Source organism: Manduca sexta, chromosome 6 (genome assembly GCF_014839805.1).
Source record: "Manduca sexta isolate Smith_Timp_Sample1 chromosome 6, JHU_Msex_v1.0, whole genome shotgun sequence".
NCBI lineage: Eukaryota > Metazoa > Arthropoda > Insecta > Lepidoptera > Sphingidae > Manduca > Manduca sexta.
In genome coordinates this window covers 1,041,227-1,059,594 of record NC_051120.1, presented here as the reverse complement: position 1 = coordinate 1,059,594, position 18,368 = coordinate 1,041,227, and the positions used below count along the sequence as shown (strand labels likewise).

Genomic DNA, 18,368 nt, shown 5'->3' with positions numbered 1-18,368 from the left:
ATGTAATTAAGGACAATTAATTTTAAAAGTACCAACATTTTCCACAATTCTATCAGTTATCATTATCATTGCAATTGAATTAATAATTCATCAATTTTAATTCCATAAGGCTGATAATCGCTACGCTTATCTCCTTAATATAGAATGTTACACGGCGTGGCACATATTAAAAGTGATTTAGATATTATAAGTACGCGATAATGTTGTGTTTTGTCAATTAATACATTAAGAAGGTTGCGGGCCTCACCTTGTGTTTGTTAAGAATGGTTCTGTATATAAAATCTATTAATATAGTATTTTCTTCATAAAAGGTTTTTTTTAATTTCAACCACATTTTTGGGTATGAGTTCTTAAATCATTTATCTGGAGACATGATATGACCATCAATAGTTTTTTTTTTCTTTGACTTGTAAAATTGGTCTCCTTACAGTAGAGCGATGATTTCTGCGCTGCTTAAAAAGTACAGATTCCTCTGTCATTTGAAATTTAACGTCAGTTCCCTCGTGATTTTATATTCGAGTGCATTTTATTTTTATATAGCCAAGATCATTCTTTCTTTGCCTAAAATAGCAGTAGGAAAAAGATTCTACCAAACAGATTTCTTTTTATAATCATAAGTTTCGTTTTTACCATTAATTGCTGAACCAAATGAAACGGGTTCGCTGATAAAAATCGTTATATAACACGTTTTTGTTAATGTTTATCGTCTTGATATTTCTATTATCTTTAACATAATTTTAAGGTATTTTATTATCTATAATTTAACTTTTTAAGTTTTGTTACTAAAGTATTTCCAATTTAATTCATAGTAAATGACGAACTAGATTCTAAGTAATGTCTATCTTGATGAAATCATTATAGAAGATAAAAATAATACATAGGTAGATCAACATTAAATAGTTTGGTAACTTTTTTATTGAAAGTCGCAGATTTTTCTCATCATATCGGTGAACGAATCATATTGGCTATAGTTGATTATAAATCGTAGCCAATTTATCCAAGGTAATAAAAATAATTTCTAGACCAAGCCTTTTTTACACGACAAAGTATACAGTTAATGGTATCTTATGTTTACGCGAATGTTAGACATTGAAATTAAACTAATCTTCGGACAGTCCCCCCCGTGACCATGAAGGCTGCAAAGTCTTCGAAACGTCGGGAGAAAAATAAAATACAAAAAATCACGATAGAATCCGAAAATTAGTTTAATTTCAAAGTATACAGTTCTTGATGCTTAAAACAACCTATATAAAATATGTCGTTTAATGAAAAAGATACATCCATTGACGGTTGCCAGCTTTATGCCGGATTGGTATCGTGGGTGTGCACCGACTGAATCCGTAGACACGTGTACAGATAGACCAAGCTATGGCCAATTAGCTGGGGATAGAGACTTCAGACACTTTCCCGCCCTCATACCCACCACTACAACTCCTGTAAGCCAGGATCACCAGCGGCACGCATTTTATGAGACCGAGCGGTGAAGCTCGGCGAGTCTCAGGGAAAACTAATATGTCATTATCAGCTAGTTGGGGTTATCGTACAAAATCTTATACTTAGTGTAGTTTACGTATGAGTACTAACAAGTCTGTAGTATTAGATGTAAAGACAGCGTAGCAGTGGCGAATGGTCTATGTAACTGGATTCCTGGCGGCTACTATGTCGTGATTTATGTAAAATCTCATTATCATTGGAACGATTTCTTAACTGTATTTATGCATATTAGTACTTATAAGTTGTATCAGGCTCCCTTTAAGAAAATTTCATCCTTCGCCACTACACCGTAGTTTATCTCCTTCCATTGTAATTATTCTGCTAGTCCTGTGATTGAATCTATGATCTAATTTATTTATTTTTTAAGAATACTAAACTGTTTTAGGATGTGTAAATGATAGCTCTATATGTTATCATCTCATGATGTGGTAGGAAGTCATCGCCATATCAGAACGATATTCCAATACTGGATTACTTAAATTTTCAATCTATAAATCCCATTTTAACCACCAGTCCTCAAAATCAAATGTAGGATATTCCTAGATTGTGTTGTGGAAATGGACCTTTTTACAATAAGTATAGAAAGAAAGAAAGACACATTTATTCTCCCAATATACTGGGACGTACATAAACATTTATAACAAGGTACAAAAAAAAACAAAAATACATAGAGAGTTTGGGCAACGTGCATCCTATGATACTACCGGTTAGGTTCCAGTTCAGCACTAAATACCAGGCAAGGTGTGCCTGGCATTTAGTGCTGGTATAGATAAACATTTATAAAGTTCGTAGTAACTATTAGTTACATTGACGTTGTTAGGACGGTTTATTATTGCGGTAATGCTCATATGTTATATATATTTACTAAATCATATACATAGTAACCTCAGTCGACGATCTCTAAATTAATAAATTCATATTATTTACATAATTATTTATTTATTTGAACAGCCATCAAAACATACACCATACATAGTTTTTTTTTAAGAATTCGGTAAGTAATTGCTGCAGTGCTGTTTCAATTACAGGCTGTCACAGCATGAACATATTAAATACATAACAATAAACAATTGGCTGCATCATAAGTGCAGTATATTCTAATTATAAGACTGAATATAAAACTAAATTTAGGTTTCAACAAGCGAGTTCAATATTTTCTTTTTGAAGATAAGAAGCGAGTCAATTATAATTTAAGTCAATTATAATCAATTGTTATCTATGCGAATTCTTTTTTCAGAATCATATTCCATTTTGTTAATATCGAATATTAAAATATTTATATTTGTTGAAAAAAATATTGAATAAACTTATTAATAATTTTAATAAAAGAAAAGTTTACTTTCGTGAAAGTCTCATTAGAAAAAATGGTCTGCTGTATACATTTGCAGTCTAAACGTAAGCTATCTGTTAGTCCTGGATGTGCTCTGTACAGCATATAAAGTTATATACAAAATCATATTTTCTTACTAATGACTTACTGTAATAAAATACAAACAAACTTAAAAAAAATCACATAACATTGTTTAGTTCAGGTTAAATGAGATTTCTTTTAGTAGTTTAACCCCTTAATTTCCTTTCACAATAATTATATTAAATAATATATAATATTATATGTGTATTGTTTCGAGTGCGAGGTAAAAAGACGAAAATCCAAAAAAAATACTATATATATCGCCGATTCATTCAGATAATAAAGATAGTATTAATTGATGTTACAGATATGTACGAAGTATACACTCAAATACTTAATAACCGCACGTGAAAAGCAACAACGTCAATATTCACTACAATACATTTTTGATTAAAGGTGATATATTTATATTATAAATGTGACAGTTTCAAATGATGCTTTTGTTTGTGCAGAAGTAAATTCATAAACCGCTGAATAATGATGAATTTTAGCACAGGGAGAGAAAGTTATGAATTAACTTATTCTGAGCTACATTTGATGCTCGAAAAGTAAAGCCGAAAACAAAATCTAGTGTGCTATAAATCTAGTGTAATCTCTTCTTGCCAAAAACTACTAATAAAAATAGTAGTAATAGTTTTTCACCAGTTTACTGCTGCATGCTAATTCCTCTAGAGAACCCAATACTTGGCAAATCTTGGAAAACTTTTAAAATCATACCCGACCTGTTTACGAACTGCAATATACCACTACGCAATGCTTTTCTAAATAAGGACTTATATTTTTATATTATATACACTAGGTACATTATATTAATTAGCTTCCGATCTTATCTCTACTATATCCTATAATTTATATGGATAATATCATATTACACTATAAAATGATAATTGAACGATTACTTTTAATCGCTGATAATTTCATACATTGGCGTCTTATTGAGGCTATTGTTGTAAATTACTTTATTTTTCTTCAAGATTCGTATCATTTGTGTATTTTTTTATGTCATATAGTTTTGGTGTGAACGAAGCAATTCTGATTATATAAAATCCTATGTTGGACAACGTTCGTGATTTTAAGCGGTCGTGAAATTTTCGAGTGAGGTACTGTGTAGTTTTTTATACATGGTGTTGTTTATTCATTTCTACGATATTTTACATCATATTGTGTGCTTTAAATATTTTTTTTATATACAGCAATACTGTTTTTTTTACATTTAAAATTTTTGTGTTTGTGTTGAAGTGAATTATTTCGGCTACACTCATGTCTCATGTTATACATGATTGTCTTGTCACGAAATTATATGTTCAAAATTTACTATAATAAAAATATCCCAAACAAAATATCCTACGGGACGTCGTTGCAAAGTCACATCGCGCGACAGGGGGTGGAGAAGGCAACTCTGAACTCATAAAATTAAGCGATTTGGATGTTAGTCTAACTGCGGACACCGACGCGTTAACAGTCTGTCCCCGTCGCACAGTATCGCCGCACGCGTCCGCCATTCCCGCGCATTCGCTACCGTGAAGTGATTCTGTGCTTGTTTTGGAGTGAAGTGATTGGAAAGGTGAGGTGTTGCCATACTGTGTTAATTGATAAAAATGATTGATATTATTTTAATTATAATATCAGATTTGAATTTAGAATTGATGGAATGTTTTTTAATTTTTTGTTGTCAATCCATTTATTAGCTTAATGCCAGGTATTGTTCCGGGTGAATAATAGTTGGCCGAATTGGCGTCTTATTTGGTTTACCGTATGGGTGTTTTTTCTATGAATTGATTTATCATTTCGATTATCTCCACTAATCGCATTAAAATGGGTGGTTAAGTTTAACGATAAAATTGCTGTTGACCACATTTGTTGGTTTTTTAGGATATTGTCGAAATAATGTTTGTAATTTTAATGTAATGTGGTGCAAAGGTTATTGCCAGTTGTATGTTATTTATTTGTCTGTCCTTAAACTTTTTGTTGACATGTTTTTGTAGCGCAAAGAGTTATTGATCATATTGGATTGCTTTTTATGTGTTTTTCTTTAAGTTTTTGTAGATTATGTTTTATTATTGATAATTTATTTATAGACGTTTTAACAACTTCACAACTAGGCAAAGATGTCTCTTAACTCATGATTAGGTAAAATTGTACTATAAAAAGCCGTTTTTAAGTTTGTAAACATTGTAATTTAAAGCTTAATCAGTCCCACGAAGTGATAATTTTGCAAATAGTATAATTTTGACACGTAAATAGAGTTTAACAACAATCATTTTGGCGTTTAACTTATCTTCACCATATCGGTGTGGTTAGAATGCCCGTTAATGTTTGATTTTAAAGATTGCATCAACCATAAACTTGATAACAAAACTTACAAAGATAATAAATGTGTAATGTTTCAAGTATATTTATGTATATAACGTGCTTTGATTTGGTAGAGTTGTCGTACTAGTTTTGACTAGTGTTTAGGCTAACTAGTTAGTTTGCCTAAACACTAGTTTAGGCCTCGGTTCCATAGATGTATTATGGTACGAATTAGAGGCAAAGGGTGACTTTTTCAGAAAGAGAATCCGACGCAACATATAAGTACTAATGACATACATAAATGTGGCCTGCAAATTGTAATGATAATTTGATTTTACTTAAATTGCGAAAGGGAAGCTGATAAGATTCGGGTTATTTGGACCCTACGCCACTGGTACGAATAAAGTGCTAAGGTCCTGGGTTCGACTTCGGGTCGGGCAAAGTGAGGTTGTATTTTTCCACTCAGTATCGGCCAGGATTCTGGAATTTGTGCCTGATATTGAGATAGGCTGGTCCCCTATCACGTCTTGGGACGGAATATACAAGGCGGAAAGTGGGTACACTAGTCGTGCCTTTGCCTACCCCTTCTGGGATTATGCATGAGTGTGTGTGTTATAGGCTAGATTACCTAATCTGTAACGTCTAATAAATTAACTACCTAGTTGATTTATTTTTAATATATCTAAATGACTAGATAACTAATTATCTGATAGTAAGCGTCGATATTAATTCGTAAAACATCTGTAAATAATAAAAAAATAATAATATCAGCACTGTATTATATACTTGCCCACTGCTGAGCACGGGCCTCCTCTACTACTGAGAGGGATTAGGCCTTAGTCCACCACGCTGGCCTAGTGCGGATTGGTAGACTTCACACACCTACATATTCTACGGTACATACAAACATTTGTATGTACTATGTACCTTAGAAAGTATGGAGTCTGCCAACCCGCATTAGCCCTGCGTGGAAGAATAAGGTCAAAGCCCTCTTAGTAATAGAGGACCGTGCCCTGCAGTACGACAGTATATAGTACAGTTCTGATATTATTAATGATAAATACGCTAATAGGCGGTTACATTACTTCTGAAATATTTATAGTCTCCCCGGAACAGTGTTTACCACGGGTTGGCGCTATATCTTATTGAAAGAATTTTATCGCAAGATTGAGGCAAAAGTTAGTATATCGGCTCATTCTAACAAACTATCCAAAGTGTTATCCACGCGTTAATAATAAAGAACTCATCTGTAATCATGTCAAACTTTATTCTTATTTGTCTATTATTGCTATAAATCCTTCGGTACTAGTTAATCGATTGTATTATGTTGTCGTCAATGACTCCTAATTTGTGTTCATGGATCAATTGTAAAGCGGGCATTTGTACTGGTAAAGGATGCAACGTCGGCGTCTTGTTAATTGGAAATTGTATTTAACTTGAACTAAATAAGTTTGCTTAAATTTGAAGGATATTTTTTTATTTAAAGACTCTTTTTGATTGACCTGTTGGCTTTATGTTTACTCTTAATATAGAGCCAAATTAAGTTAAGAACAATTATCCAGTATTAAATTTTAAAGCTGCATATGCCAAGCAAAGATGCATATTTGTCTTTTCTGAAGGAGACACTATACCATTGTAGAGTTGTGTTGTCTTCTCTGATGTTCATTTTGATCTATTCTAAGAATTATCTTTAAATAATGTCTTTTTTATTACACTCTCTTATATGACAATGAATTATTGAAAATAATTCTGATTTGATGCATTTAAGCGAAGATAAAACTATAAGGACGAAAGAACTTATGTATAAGTAAATGAAATTGTTACGAGACTTTGAATATTAATTTGATACATTTAAAAGGGACGAAAAAGTTTCTCGTCTGCTCTACTATCAAATGGTTTATATGAACATGGTGGCTATGATCTTATAAACAGTCGAAGTGTACAAAAGATCTAATGACAAAACACAGCGTAGTAATACACTGCATGCTATACAGAAAGATCCTCTTGAGGTATGTTACTTTTACTGAAGCCGGGTTTGGGAAAAATGATATATTCAGCACCTCACTAACCGTATCAAACTCCATCGCGAATGACAATTCGAGTTAGTTTTCTGTTATAATACCGCTTCTACACATTTTGTAGACTGCAGAGAAACTAAAACGAACAGCGCATCTAAATCCTTTGACTAAAGATTTGAACCTTCCCAATACTTGGTCCATTCAATAATTGATTCGAAACAAGTCCTAATATTATGTAGAGCGGACATTGAAAAGATTGTCATACAAAAATTTGCGTTCGTGCGACGGTTACTCAATCTTCCGTAAACTAGCAACACATCAATATAAAATACTTCACATTTTTTCCATAACGTGATTTACACGTTTTTAATACACATATTAGAATATTTTCAGTAAATATGTTATTTATGTGTTAATAACTTAGGGCGCTGTGACATCCTTTTACACGAACATTTCAAAATAAGACAACAACTTATTAACATTTGGTAATAATTTTAGAGCATACATTTTGCCTATAGCTAACTATACTGTTAATGCCTTTGATTCAAAACAATTTAGTTCATAAATGTTCCTAATTAAATAGTGTAATAATTTATTTACGACATGACTGCTAAATTATATTTTTACTACAATATAAATTACATTGGAACAGATTATATAACCATAGAATACAGCAGTAGACAATTAACACAGGCATGATAAAGGCAAAAGGCATAGATAACACGCCATAAAACATTAATATTGTATTTAATCTCCTTTCAACAATTACAATTTGGAAATCCAATGTACGATTGGAAATAAATAATTGGACATTTATCATACAACTAAGCAATATTGCGATAATAACTTACGTGCATATTACATTAATATAATTTGATAAGGAACTATAAAAACCAATGTTACATCATATGCCACTAACTATTGCTCGCGGTTTCGGCCACGTGAAAATGTTTTTGCGGGATAAAAGTAGCGTATGTCTTTCCAAGGAACTCAAACTATCTATATTGCTGTGCTAAGCGCGAAAGCGGTATGTCAGGGATACCTTATTTCGAGATAATCGAAGTTTTGTAAATTTAGTTTTATATTTTTGTATGTAAAACTGAGATAGAGAAACTATTTTAAGGTTTTTTTAACAAGTTCTAAACAAGATACCGTTATTTAGGTAAGTTCATTGGATGGGTATTTCTTTAAGCTATCTGACGATATAAAAATCAAGATTTTGTTTTTCTTTTGAGATAAGTACCGCTTTTGCGCTTAGCACGGCAGTATAGTCCATACCAAATTTCATCGAAATCCGTTGGGTAGTTTGTGAGGGTCTCTTATTGGTCATAGCGTGATGTTATATAGCCTATAGTCTTTCTAGATAAATAGGCTATCCAACACTTAGAAAATTTTTCAATTCGAACCAGTAGTTCCTGATATTAGCGCGTCTAAACAAACAAACTCTTCAGATTTATACATATAATAGTATTGAAGTATAGATGACATATGTCAAAAAACCTAATTTTGGAAATATTAAATATAATTCATTTAATTGCTGAGTTTTGTTCACAGCGTCGCCAGATGGAAAATTTTTCCTTGGTATAAAAAATCTTACTGTTTCCTGTTCCAGGATAAACATGAACTATTCTGAGTCCAGGATTGGTATTTGTAAAATTTCATCCTAATCATTAAGCGGTTATTAAGTTTACTTTAAATGGAAAAAAAAAGTTAATATTAATTGTAAAATTTATATATTACAAGTTCTTAATATTAAGTTGATACTTAAAAAAGATCTTTTTTTCAAAAGACGCTTTTTGACATAGTAAACAGAGAAAGAGATATGACGTTAAAATTATTATTATTAACGAATTTGTAGGATTTTTACTCATCTAACCGTGAATATTTTTCCATAATATGTCTAAGCAAGTCAAAAATAAATGATCTACATTATAACTAAAAAAAATGCCTGTTTGCAAGATATAAACTACCTAAAATCGTTCTTATTATTTCGGCGATGTAATGGTGTCGGCGATACAACACCGCTCTGAGTTCCGGATTCGAATTTGATAAAGTGATATTGAGATTTCCACTTAGTATCAGTCTGATATGGTAATAAGCTCGCCTCCTAACATACTATGGAACGAAACACACATGGCGAAATTTGCCCTGGTTGCACATCTACCAATCCTTCGGGGGTAAAGGCATGATGTGTGTGTTGTTAAAATCTTTTACTACTATTTGTTTTAGACGTGCAAAGTGCCTCCACTGCACTTGATGGTAAGTGGAGTGGGGTCCAATAGAATGTCGACTGACGAGAGACGATTACCCCTCGGCAGTCAACACCATTATGCCGGCTTGTTGGAACCGGATACAAAGGCTGATCCCGAAAACGCGATACATTTACATGGGCCACTTGGCGAGTTTTAACATCTTGTGTGCGGTGGTCAATATTTGGGCGGATATAAAATATATCCTACAATTAGTTGCTGATTTATATAGATTATATCTATATATTAATTGGTTAGTTATCTATATTCTTCGAACTTTTTTTGGACGTTGCAGCGAACCAAAAGTGGAGTTGTGATGATACAGAAAATTTTATTTTTTGTAGAGCCATTCTGCAGTCTGTTTATTGATAGGAAGGATATAACATTTTGGTTAATACAACATAGCGTATGTGTGTAAGAAACATTTGGCAATGAACTTACAATATTTGTGGATTTAAAGGAACAAATACAATAATGATAATTATTTTGAACACCGGACTCCGTAAGATTTCAATTAGACATTCAATTAATTTCTAATAGAGCTCAATTCATGACTGGAATGGTCAAAAATACTATCGTTAATTATAATAACCAAGTTTAAAACCATTTAACCCGTACACAACCTACACAAACCGCAACCCGATATCCAAAGGGATTCGAATAAAAAAGAACCAATTACACCGCCCATAGATTATGATATTAAGAGATAACGACGTGTGGACGCGACACGGCCCACAAAGCCACGGAAGCGCGCGGCGTGTGGGCCTCTTTGATCCAACCGACTGCAAGCACCACACTTTTATTACACATTTAAATGTTTAGAGAAATTAACAAATTAATTTTGCTTTTGTAACATCGGATGCGCAAACAAGATGGCGGCGCTCGTTTGACAGCTGTCATCGTTTCCTGAATTAGATCCTTTTTGATGTCTCTTTGATTTTTGTGAATTAATTTATAGTTGTTTTAATATGTTTTTGATGATGTTTTGATGGCGTCAGATGAGAGGTGCCGACGCTTGCATTAGTTAATGTTCATTCATGTTCTGGAGAATTGTGCAATCTGTTAAAAATGGATGTGTAAAATTAGTGGATTCGATGGATACATTTTTTGGCTTCAAAGCAGTTCCCCTGCTTAAATAATGTTGGGGATAAGTTTTCGTAGTTTACATGTTATTGTTTCAATATTTATTATTTTGATTATAATAGTGAAAGATAAATATAAGTAGCTCCAGAGAGCTTTAATAATTGAACTTAATTGTTGATGTTCTATTTGTAAACTAATGCTTAGACAACAGAAATATCGCGTAGAAGCTATGTTTACTAAGCATATGTAACATGACTGAAAAAAGATTTCCAGAATAAAGATATAATAAGTGTCATAACAAGGTTAAACGCTTGATATTTGTCTATTTTATGACTCAAACATTTAATAATTAAGTTTATATTATTTATCTACGTACCCAAGTATACAGACCAAATATGATGATGGAATATGGCGACAGTCAGAAAAACCCTCTAGCTTAACCAGTAGCGTATTTTGCCATAGAGCGGCCCTATATCTATATTTGTTGGGGGCTCTTAAGGGCAGTGCGAACTTTTGGGCGCCCGTTTAGTTTAAAGTAGGTATGGGCTAAGAGGGGCCCCAAAGGTCGGGGGCCCCGTATCACTGATACGGCGATAGCTGCTCCCCTGTTCTTAACAACCCTACGAGTGTAATAATAAAAAGTCAAAAATGTCGATTTAAGAATTGACAAGCGTTTCATTGCACTAAAACGATTAGCCGCGCATTCATTACTGCAATTAAGTGTAATTATGAAAAACAATTAAATTTCGCAACACGTATTTTAACAATTAATGCTTACGTTTTAATTTGTATTGACGTCAATTTTTCTGATAATGGACACCGATACATAATCAGCAATATAAATATAATATGTCCGATCGTTTGTAAATAATTTCCAAATTCTATTTGATAAGTTTTATCAAGTTTACGGTGAAGGAAAATCTTGCGAATTCTACATAGGAATGCCGAAATATTTAGACCAGTTTTATAGACTAAGGCTTTGATAATAGACGAAGTCCGTTCCCAACAGTGGGTATATAATACAGGGCTGCTATAACTAAAAGCGGCGATGGTCTAGTTGGGTGTGGAACGGACTGCCAAGACGAATGTCCGCAGGTTCAAATCGCAAGGGCATTCTTTGTGTATTCTTTGTGAATTTATCGTTCGTTTTAACGGTGAAGGAAAACATCGTGAGGAAACCTGCACATCTGAGAAGATTCCTATAGGAATTTCGAAGGTGTGTGAAGTCTACCAATCCGCACTAGGCCAGCGTGGTGGACTAAGGCCTAATCCCTCTCAGTAGTAGAGGAGGCCCGTGCTCAGCAGTGGGCAAGTATATAATACAGGGCTGATATTATTATTATGATAACTAAGTAGGATGTACCATGTAATGTCTGTTGGAATATCTTGTGCCAACAGTTTATCGATGAAGCACGTAGTGTTGCGTCACGTTCGATCGACATCAATGTGTTACAACACTATCGCGTTATGTAACCGCTGGAAAATAGATGCATTTGCATCGCTTTCTTAACGCCGGGTTATTTAGGCCGAATTGATCGATCTTCTTGCTAATAAACATTGTTAAAGGCTGTTTTAACACTTTATTTCTTACTTTAAACTTATGTTGCCATGTCTAATTGCAATTTAGAGTCGACGCACTAAACTTGAAAGCATATTGCAGAAGGAATTTTCTGCAATTTTATGAAGGGTCTATTTGACAATTCATTTGGGCAAGTTGTGTTGAAATTACTCAATTGTTGCTTAATCAAACGATCGAACCCAATACCTTTGGATCCATGGTGCATATACCTTGCCATTATACTAGCGAGGTGACACGTACTTCCTTACAAATAAAAGGTATTAGTCATTCATTCAAATGTTTCTTGTAGGTTCGATACGAATAAGCAATTATTGTTGAGGTATCTATGGCGCAGTGGGTGATAAGACGCCTATGTGAGTAAGCCGCAGGTTCAACCGCCAAACGAAACAAATGTATGATGCGCAAATATTCCAAGAATCTAAATAAATAAAATAATACCAGCCCTGTATTATACACTGCGCACTTCTGAGAAAGAGCCTCCTCTACTACTGAGAAGGTTGAGGCGTTAGTCCCCCGCGCTGGTCTAGTGCGGGGTAACTTTATATACCTTCCAAATGCTTAAGGAGAATTCTCAGGTATGTAGGTTTTCTCATAATATTTTCCTTTACCGTTACCGCGAATTAATTTATTGATAAATAAGCCACACGTCATCCAAAATTCAGAGGTGTTTGTTATAGATGGTTTTGAACTTGCGGACTATCGTCTGGGCAATTCGTTTCATTCCTATCTTGGCTATCACTTGGACACCAAGATATAAGGCAACACCATTAAGTACCTCTGTATAAAATTCATTTTTATAGTCGTATCATTAAATAAGCATTGTGATTACGTGTCGAAACATTACAAACCACCCACACACGCCATTTAAATTCATTGCTTTATAAACTTGGGCGTTCGCGCGCGCACCGAACAAAAGTTGCAGTCAATATTTGGCTTGTGTGTTTGATGATTTAAATGTTGCGTATTGTATTAAATTGTTGGCATGATTGTATCAATGTAGTCTAGGAAATTTTTATCTATAAAGCTAAATTATTCTGAAGTAATATTAAAAATGGTTATATTTTCAGCCTGTAAGGAAGGTGGAATAAAAATCGCAACCTGTATTATTTTGGGATAAGGAGAAGCCTATTATTTTTCAAGACATATAAACTTTGCCAAAGATTATTTAAATCTGTTTAAAGATATGTTTGTTGTCTTGAAATAAACACTAAACGAATTTTACACACTCCTTTATAACATGTGTTGTAGTAAAATAAGGTACAGTGCAGTGGCGAAGGGTGCAATGTTTCAAAAGGAAACTCGAGGCAAAAAAAATTGCCTTAGTTAACATATCGCGCTCAATTTAATAGAAAACAAAAACTAAAACAAAAGTAAATAAATCTAAAAGGGAAGTCGACGGGAATCGGATTGTATGGACGCTTCGCCACTAGTACAGAGTATAAAGACCAAAATATTAACTCTATTCCATTATTACTTCGCTAAAGTCATTGACGCCACATTATAAAATTTCTCAGTACACAATCGAGAAGTAAATGTGTAGTAAGTCTTATTGCTTGTCCGTGTGTTCGGCGAGGGCTATCATTTGACGGCTTCTCCCGTCCACCGAGCTTTGTTTCAATTGAGCGGGTTTAGGGCTGTCACGCGTTTGAAAAACTTATCAAAATTAAACCGTAGAATTTATATAAAATGTCAAACAAATAAAGCTATGTGTCTGCAGTAGCTAGAATTATTGCTGGCAGCCTTTATAGTGATTGACAATTGATCGTTATTTCTAGATATTTTATCATATTATCTACAAATTTACACAACTTATAGGTTTAAGTCGAAACGAATAAAGAAGAAAAAAGAATACCGAGGTACAAAATTTGTCTGTGGAATACTTTAAAAAATAAGATCTGGGGGCATAACTTCTGTTTATTAAAAAAATCTACATAATCTAAAAAACTATCGTAAAGTTGTCGATTTTTTTTTATGAATTTATGACAAACAATGTCGAGACGAGCAAATGCCTTGCTTAACAGTAGATAATAAGCATCATGATACACAATAATTATACTAGCTAGAATGTTCAGCACCGGAACGTGGTCACTTGCAAAAAAAAAACAAAATTATTGTCATCATTAATATAGTTAAAATACACCATAATTTGTATATGCATTAGGTAGTTATCGGCTTATTGCATTTAGTTATTTTAACGTTCATTGTTAGAAACAACTATGAGCCACTCAAATATAATGAAATAAATTAATTTGTACAAAACTCAAACGTGACAACCATAATTCACGTTACCAATAAAAATCATTCAGCATCCGCCGATGTGAGTCGATCCGTGTTGTGTGCGTGAGGGACCATCGGGAGGGCTCGGGAGCGATCGGGAGGGGTCGGCACTCGATAGAGCATGTACTCTTTGATGTTTCAATCGTTTTGTATTCGCAATTATCGTGTTTCGAATTGATATTTGGGGTTAAAAGATTAAAGATGGCCTGAGATGCCTGAAGGATGCTTGAACGCCTTTTTTAGTTTTTAATAAAGGTTTCCGTTTTTATTTCTAAATATTAATGATTAATTTCGTTAAATCTTGTTTAAGGTTTTATTATTCTTTTGCCACTACACGATTGATGGTGATTATAACTTACTTACCATCAGTCACTTTATGTTTAAAAACCTTCACCAAAGAAGTGCCGATATTACATAGAAAATAACAAATACATTGCATAAATTCAACGATCTATTTCAACTCAAATAACCTATAAACCGACAATAAAGCATTCAAATCTGTTCATACAAAGATCATAAACAAATCCGTTAAATATCAGCACGAGATCCTTTAACATCATAGCTCTATTACACTCGCTAACTCGGAATGTTTGTTACAGGAAACCGAACGCATTAACCGAGCGCAACATCAAAGCCACTTATAATAAAAAAATAAACATGTCTTTCTGTGATAGAAGCTAAAAAAAACAACACATGAGCTCCGACGTTGAAGAAGAGATGCAAACTGTTGTAGCAGCTTACGTACCACCCAATATCATCGAGCAAGCTGACAGTAAACTTAACACTAACTATGAATACCAGTATGACGTGGAAAGATTGAGTCCTGACGTTGAAGAGAAGATTAACGTAGAAGATGATAAGGAAGAGGAGCTGATAGTAACTGACGATGAGGTCAAGGAATCTCACAATGAAGAAATCAAAAAGGAAGAAACATATGAACCGTCGTGGCATCCGCATGTGTATGGGAAGCCGCCAAAAAAGCCTACGCCACACACCATAGAATACATACTAGGTATATCAAGTCAAAATGAAGCGAGGAAAAATACGAGTGCATTAATTAATGTTAAGAGGAATTTTGATGTTAAAAACCTTACGGAAAAGAGTAACGTACAAACAGACGAGAAGAGATATAGTTTAATGTTACATAAGAACAAATTGCAAGAACAATTAGTGCAGAAAGCAGTGAGGACTAGTGAAAGCGAATGTGACAAAGTGTGTGATGTGAAGTGTTATGACCAACCGCTCAATTTGTCCGTGCCGAAGTTCAAGGAGTCGGGGTGGAATCCTGCACTGGATGAAGACAAAATTGGAAAAGGTAAGTTAAGAAAAGACAGTCCAAATCTTAGAGTTGAGGACATTATAATGGCATTGGTATGTTAGAGAAAGTGTGTGTGACATTTTTATTTACTTATTTTACGATGAACTGAGGAATATTCAGGACGATAGGTCGGTATAATTAGAACGAATGTATAAGAAACGAATGTCTTTCAGTTCGACACATTTAAACACTCTTTGTGAAATCTCGTTTATAAAAAAGGGGGTTTAATATACTACATACGTTTATGTGCTCCAAGTGATTAACGAATAAAGAAATCTATGTCATGTCTTTGACCATTGAAGCTGACCGAAAAATGTGACATAATGATTAGTTCAAACACCTAACTTTTATTGGTAATGAGGTATAAAGTTTGAAAGACCCGGCAGTAATTTTCGATCATGACTATGTCCTCACTCGCCACATCACGTGCTCATGGTTGGGCTGTTATATTATGTCTCGGATGATATCATTTTGGTATGATCCTTTTGGGTAGTTTATCGCATTTGTAGTATTTTTTTATAAATTAATATGATAAGCTTTACCTTACTTTATTAATATTATATCGACATCGACTTTATCGATATCATCATTATCATTATTATTATTTTCATCATCTCCTAGACTGAATACTTTATCAGAAGTTATGAGTTCCTAATCCAAAGTTTATTTAGATTTATATCTATTTTATTTTATAAGTTATAATTATTAAGGCGCCTTCAAAGACGATAAGTGAAGCGCGAATGAATTGCTGGATCAGCGCTGCATTATAAATCTGTATAAAAAAAACACGTACGTTCAGAGTAACATCAATTCATATGACTAGTGACGAGTCAGGTGCATAGCATTTTGTAGTTTTGCTGAGAGCAGCAAAGTTGAAGGCGCCCTTACACTTCTGAAGGAATACTAATATTAAGCCTGCGCCGCAACACGTCGCCTTTGTGTCGGACGTTTGAAGGTTTCTTCTATCTTTGCAACTAGATGGTGCAAAGGCGGGAGTAAAGTATCCCTATAGCACTGAGGAGTAATGTAATTTCCTATTAGTGAAAAAAATATCGGTTTAGAAGTTCCTGAGATTAGTGCGATCAAGTGACTCTTCAGCTTTATATATTAGAATAGGTAATAAATACAATTAAAAGTATGATACTATTGATGCCACCGACAACAAAGCCATAACATGACGATATGGTGTCTGATTCGGGCGAAATATAATTGGTTATGTAAATCTTAATACATAATTAAAGTGAACTGGGTTACCAAAATTGTCTCGTGAATCCAACTCTTCACCAGTTAAAAAATCTTATCATGTTTCGTATAGTACCGTGTTAACAGATTAATTGTTTTTATCAAAAGACAATGCCCAAAACCAGGCTATCTTTGCGTCAGTCATGCGTCTAAACCAAATATCTACAGAAATCATCATTTTAATTATTACTTCATTTGTATTTATTTCAGTCATAAGCAAACAGGGGTTTTAAAGATATAAAAAAAAAGTTGTTAAATTGTTGCAAATCAAACACCGGATAATTTACTGCCAATATGGCGAATTGATACCAATTTATAACAAATTCCCCTTTTAAATGGAATAAAAAAGTTAATATGCACAATAAATGTGCTTGTACTTGAATCTATAATATATGGATTAATATATTATTCATTAAACAAAAATATTGTTATAAAAAATATATATTTTACTTAATAATTATGACCAAACTGCAAATAGCTGGTAAAAAAAGATAAAATATTAATCCTTCTAAAAACAAACAAATGGCGAGTTTTACTTGCATTGACAGAAATACTAAAGTCAGCTTAAACATGTCTGGACTTTATTTTTAATTAAATGAATATATGGGTACTGATTTTTCTTACACTGGCAACTGAAATTAATGACATTTTGACACTTTAGATTTGTCTGAATGAAAATATTTCATTATTTAAATATTTAACTCAAGATCGGAGTGTTATTCTTATGTATTTTAATGTTGAGTCGAGAAATTCACTGTTAAGAAACAAGGTGTATAGTGTGTGTTCCGAACTTTGAGACGGAAGGTTTTCAGTTACCAACACAATGTCTTCTAGAGCCTTGTCCCAGGACAGTTAATCGAGACGGCATATCCCGGCGGTGTATTAACTGCACCATTGCGGTGCCACAGCAACGATAAGTATATTTCTTAGACAAGCTATCCAGTTTGTAAGTTATGTAGATTATTATTAACGTATCCCCAATGTGGGAAAAATCTTGCAAAAGCTAAAGAAAACAGTTTAACAATAATAATAATCTGAACATGTTTACTCAACTTCTACATTATATTTTAGGTTTCAAGGCTGGAATGAATTTGTGCTGCCTGCTGGAGATCAGTTAATAGAGAGTTTCACAGACAACAACAACATGACATGACCCGACCAGCACTGCAAGAAGTCATTCACAGTCCTGCGTCCACATCAAGTTCTTGTTTGTTTTCTGGGAAGCCATATCTATCAAAAATACACATCTATATAAAAATATACATCGGATTTCGTATTTCTTGCTTTATTTTCTTTTCCTATGATAAGTAACTATTAGCCTAATCAGGCTGTGAAGTTAGTTCCTGGGTTCCTGTTCGATTTCCACGCCAAACAACATTTTATCTCGGTGTCTAACATGACTTGC

General features: G+C 33.6%; 1 protein-coding gene across 3 annotated transcripts in view; it reads left to right on the top strand.

Annotated features, from left to right (window-relative positions):
• The first annotated feature begins 3,867 nt into the window (after nt 1-3,867).
• Nucleotides 3,868-18,368, top strand: part of LOC115440957 (homeobox protein 10) — a 76,665-nt gene continuing 62,164 nt past the window's right edge. For 2 of the 3 annotated variants that reach the window (XM_030165490.2, XM_037447411.1), the window contains exons 1-2: nt 4,318-4,469; nt 15,003-15,718. In XM_030165490.2, the coding sequence (XP_030021350.1) occupies nt 15,097-15,718 (622 nt within the window). In that variant the 5' untranslated portion in view covers nt 4,318-4,469; nt 15,003-15,096. Of the gene's footprint in view, nt 4,006-4,317; nt 4,470-15,002; nt 15,719-18,368 lie in introns of those variants that run through there. The other variant, XM_037447413.1, reaches the window with a different exon arrangement.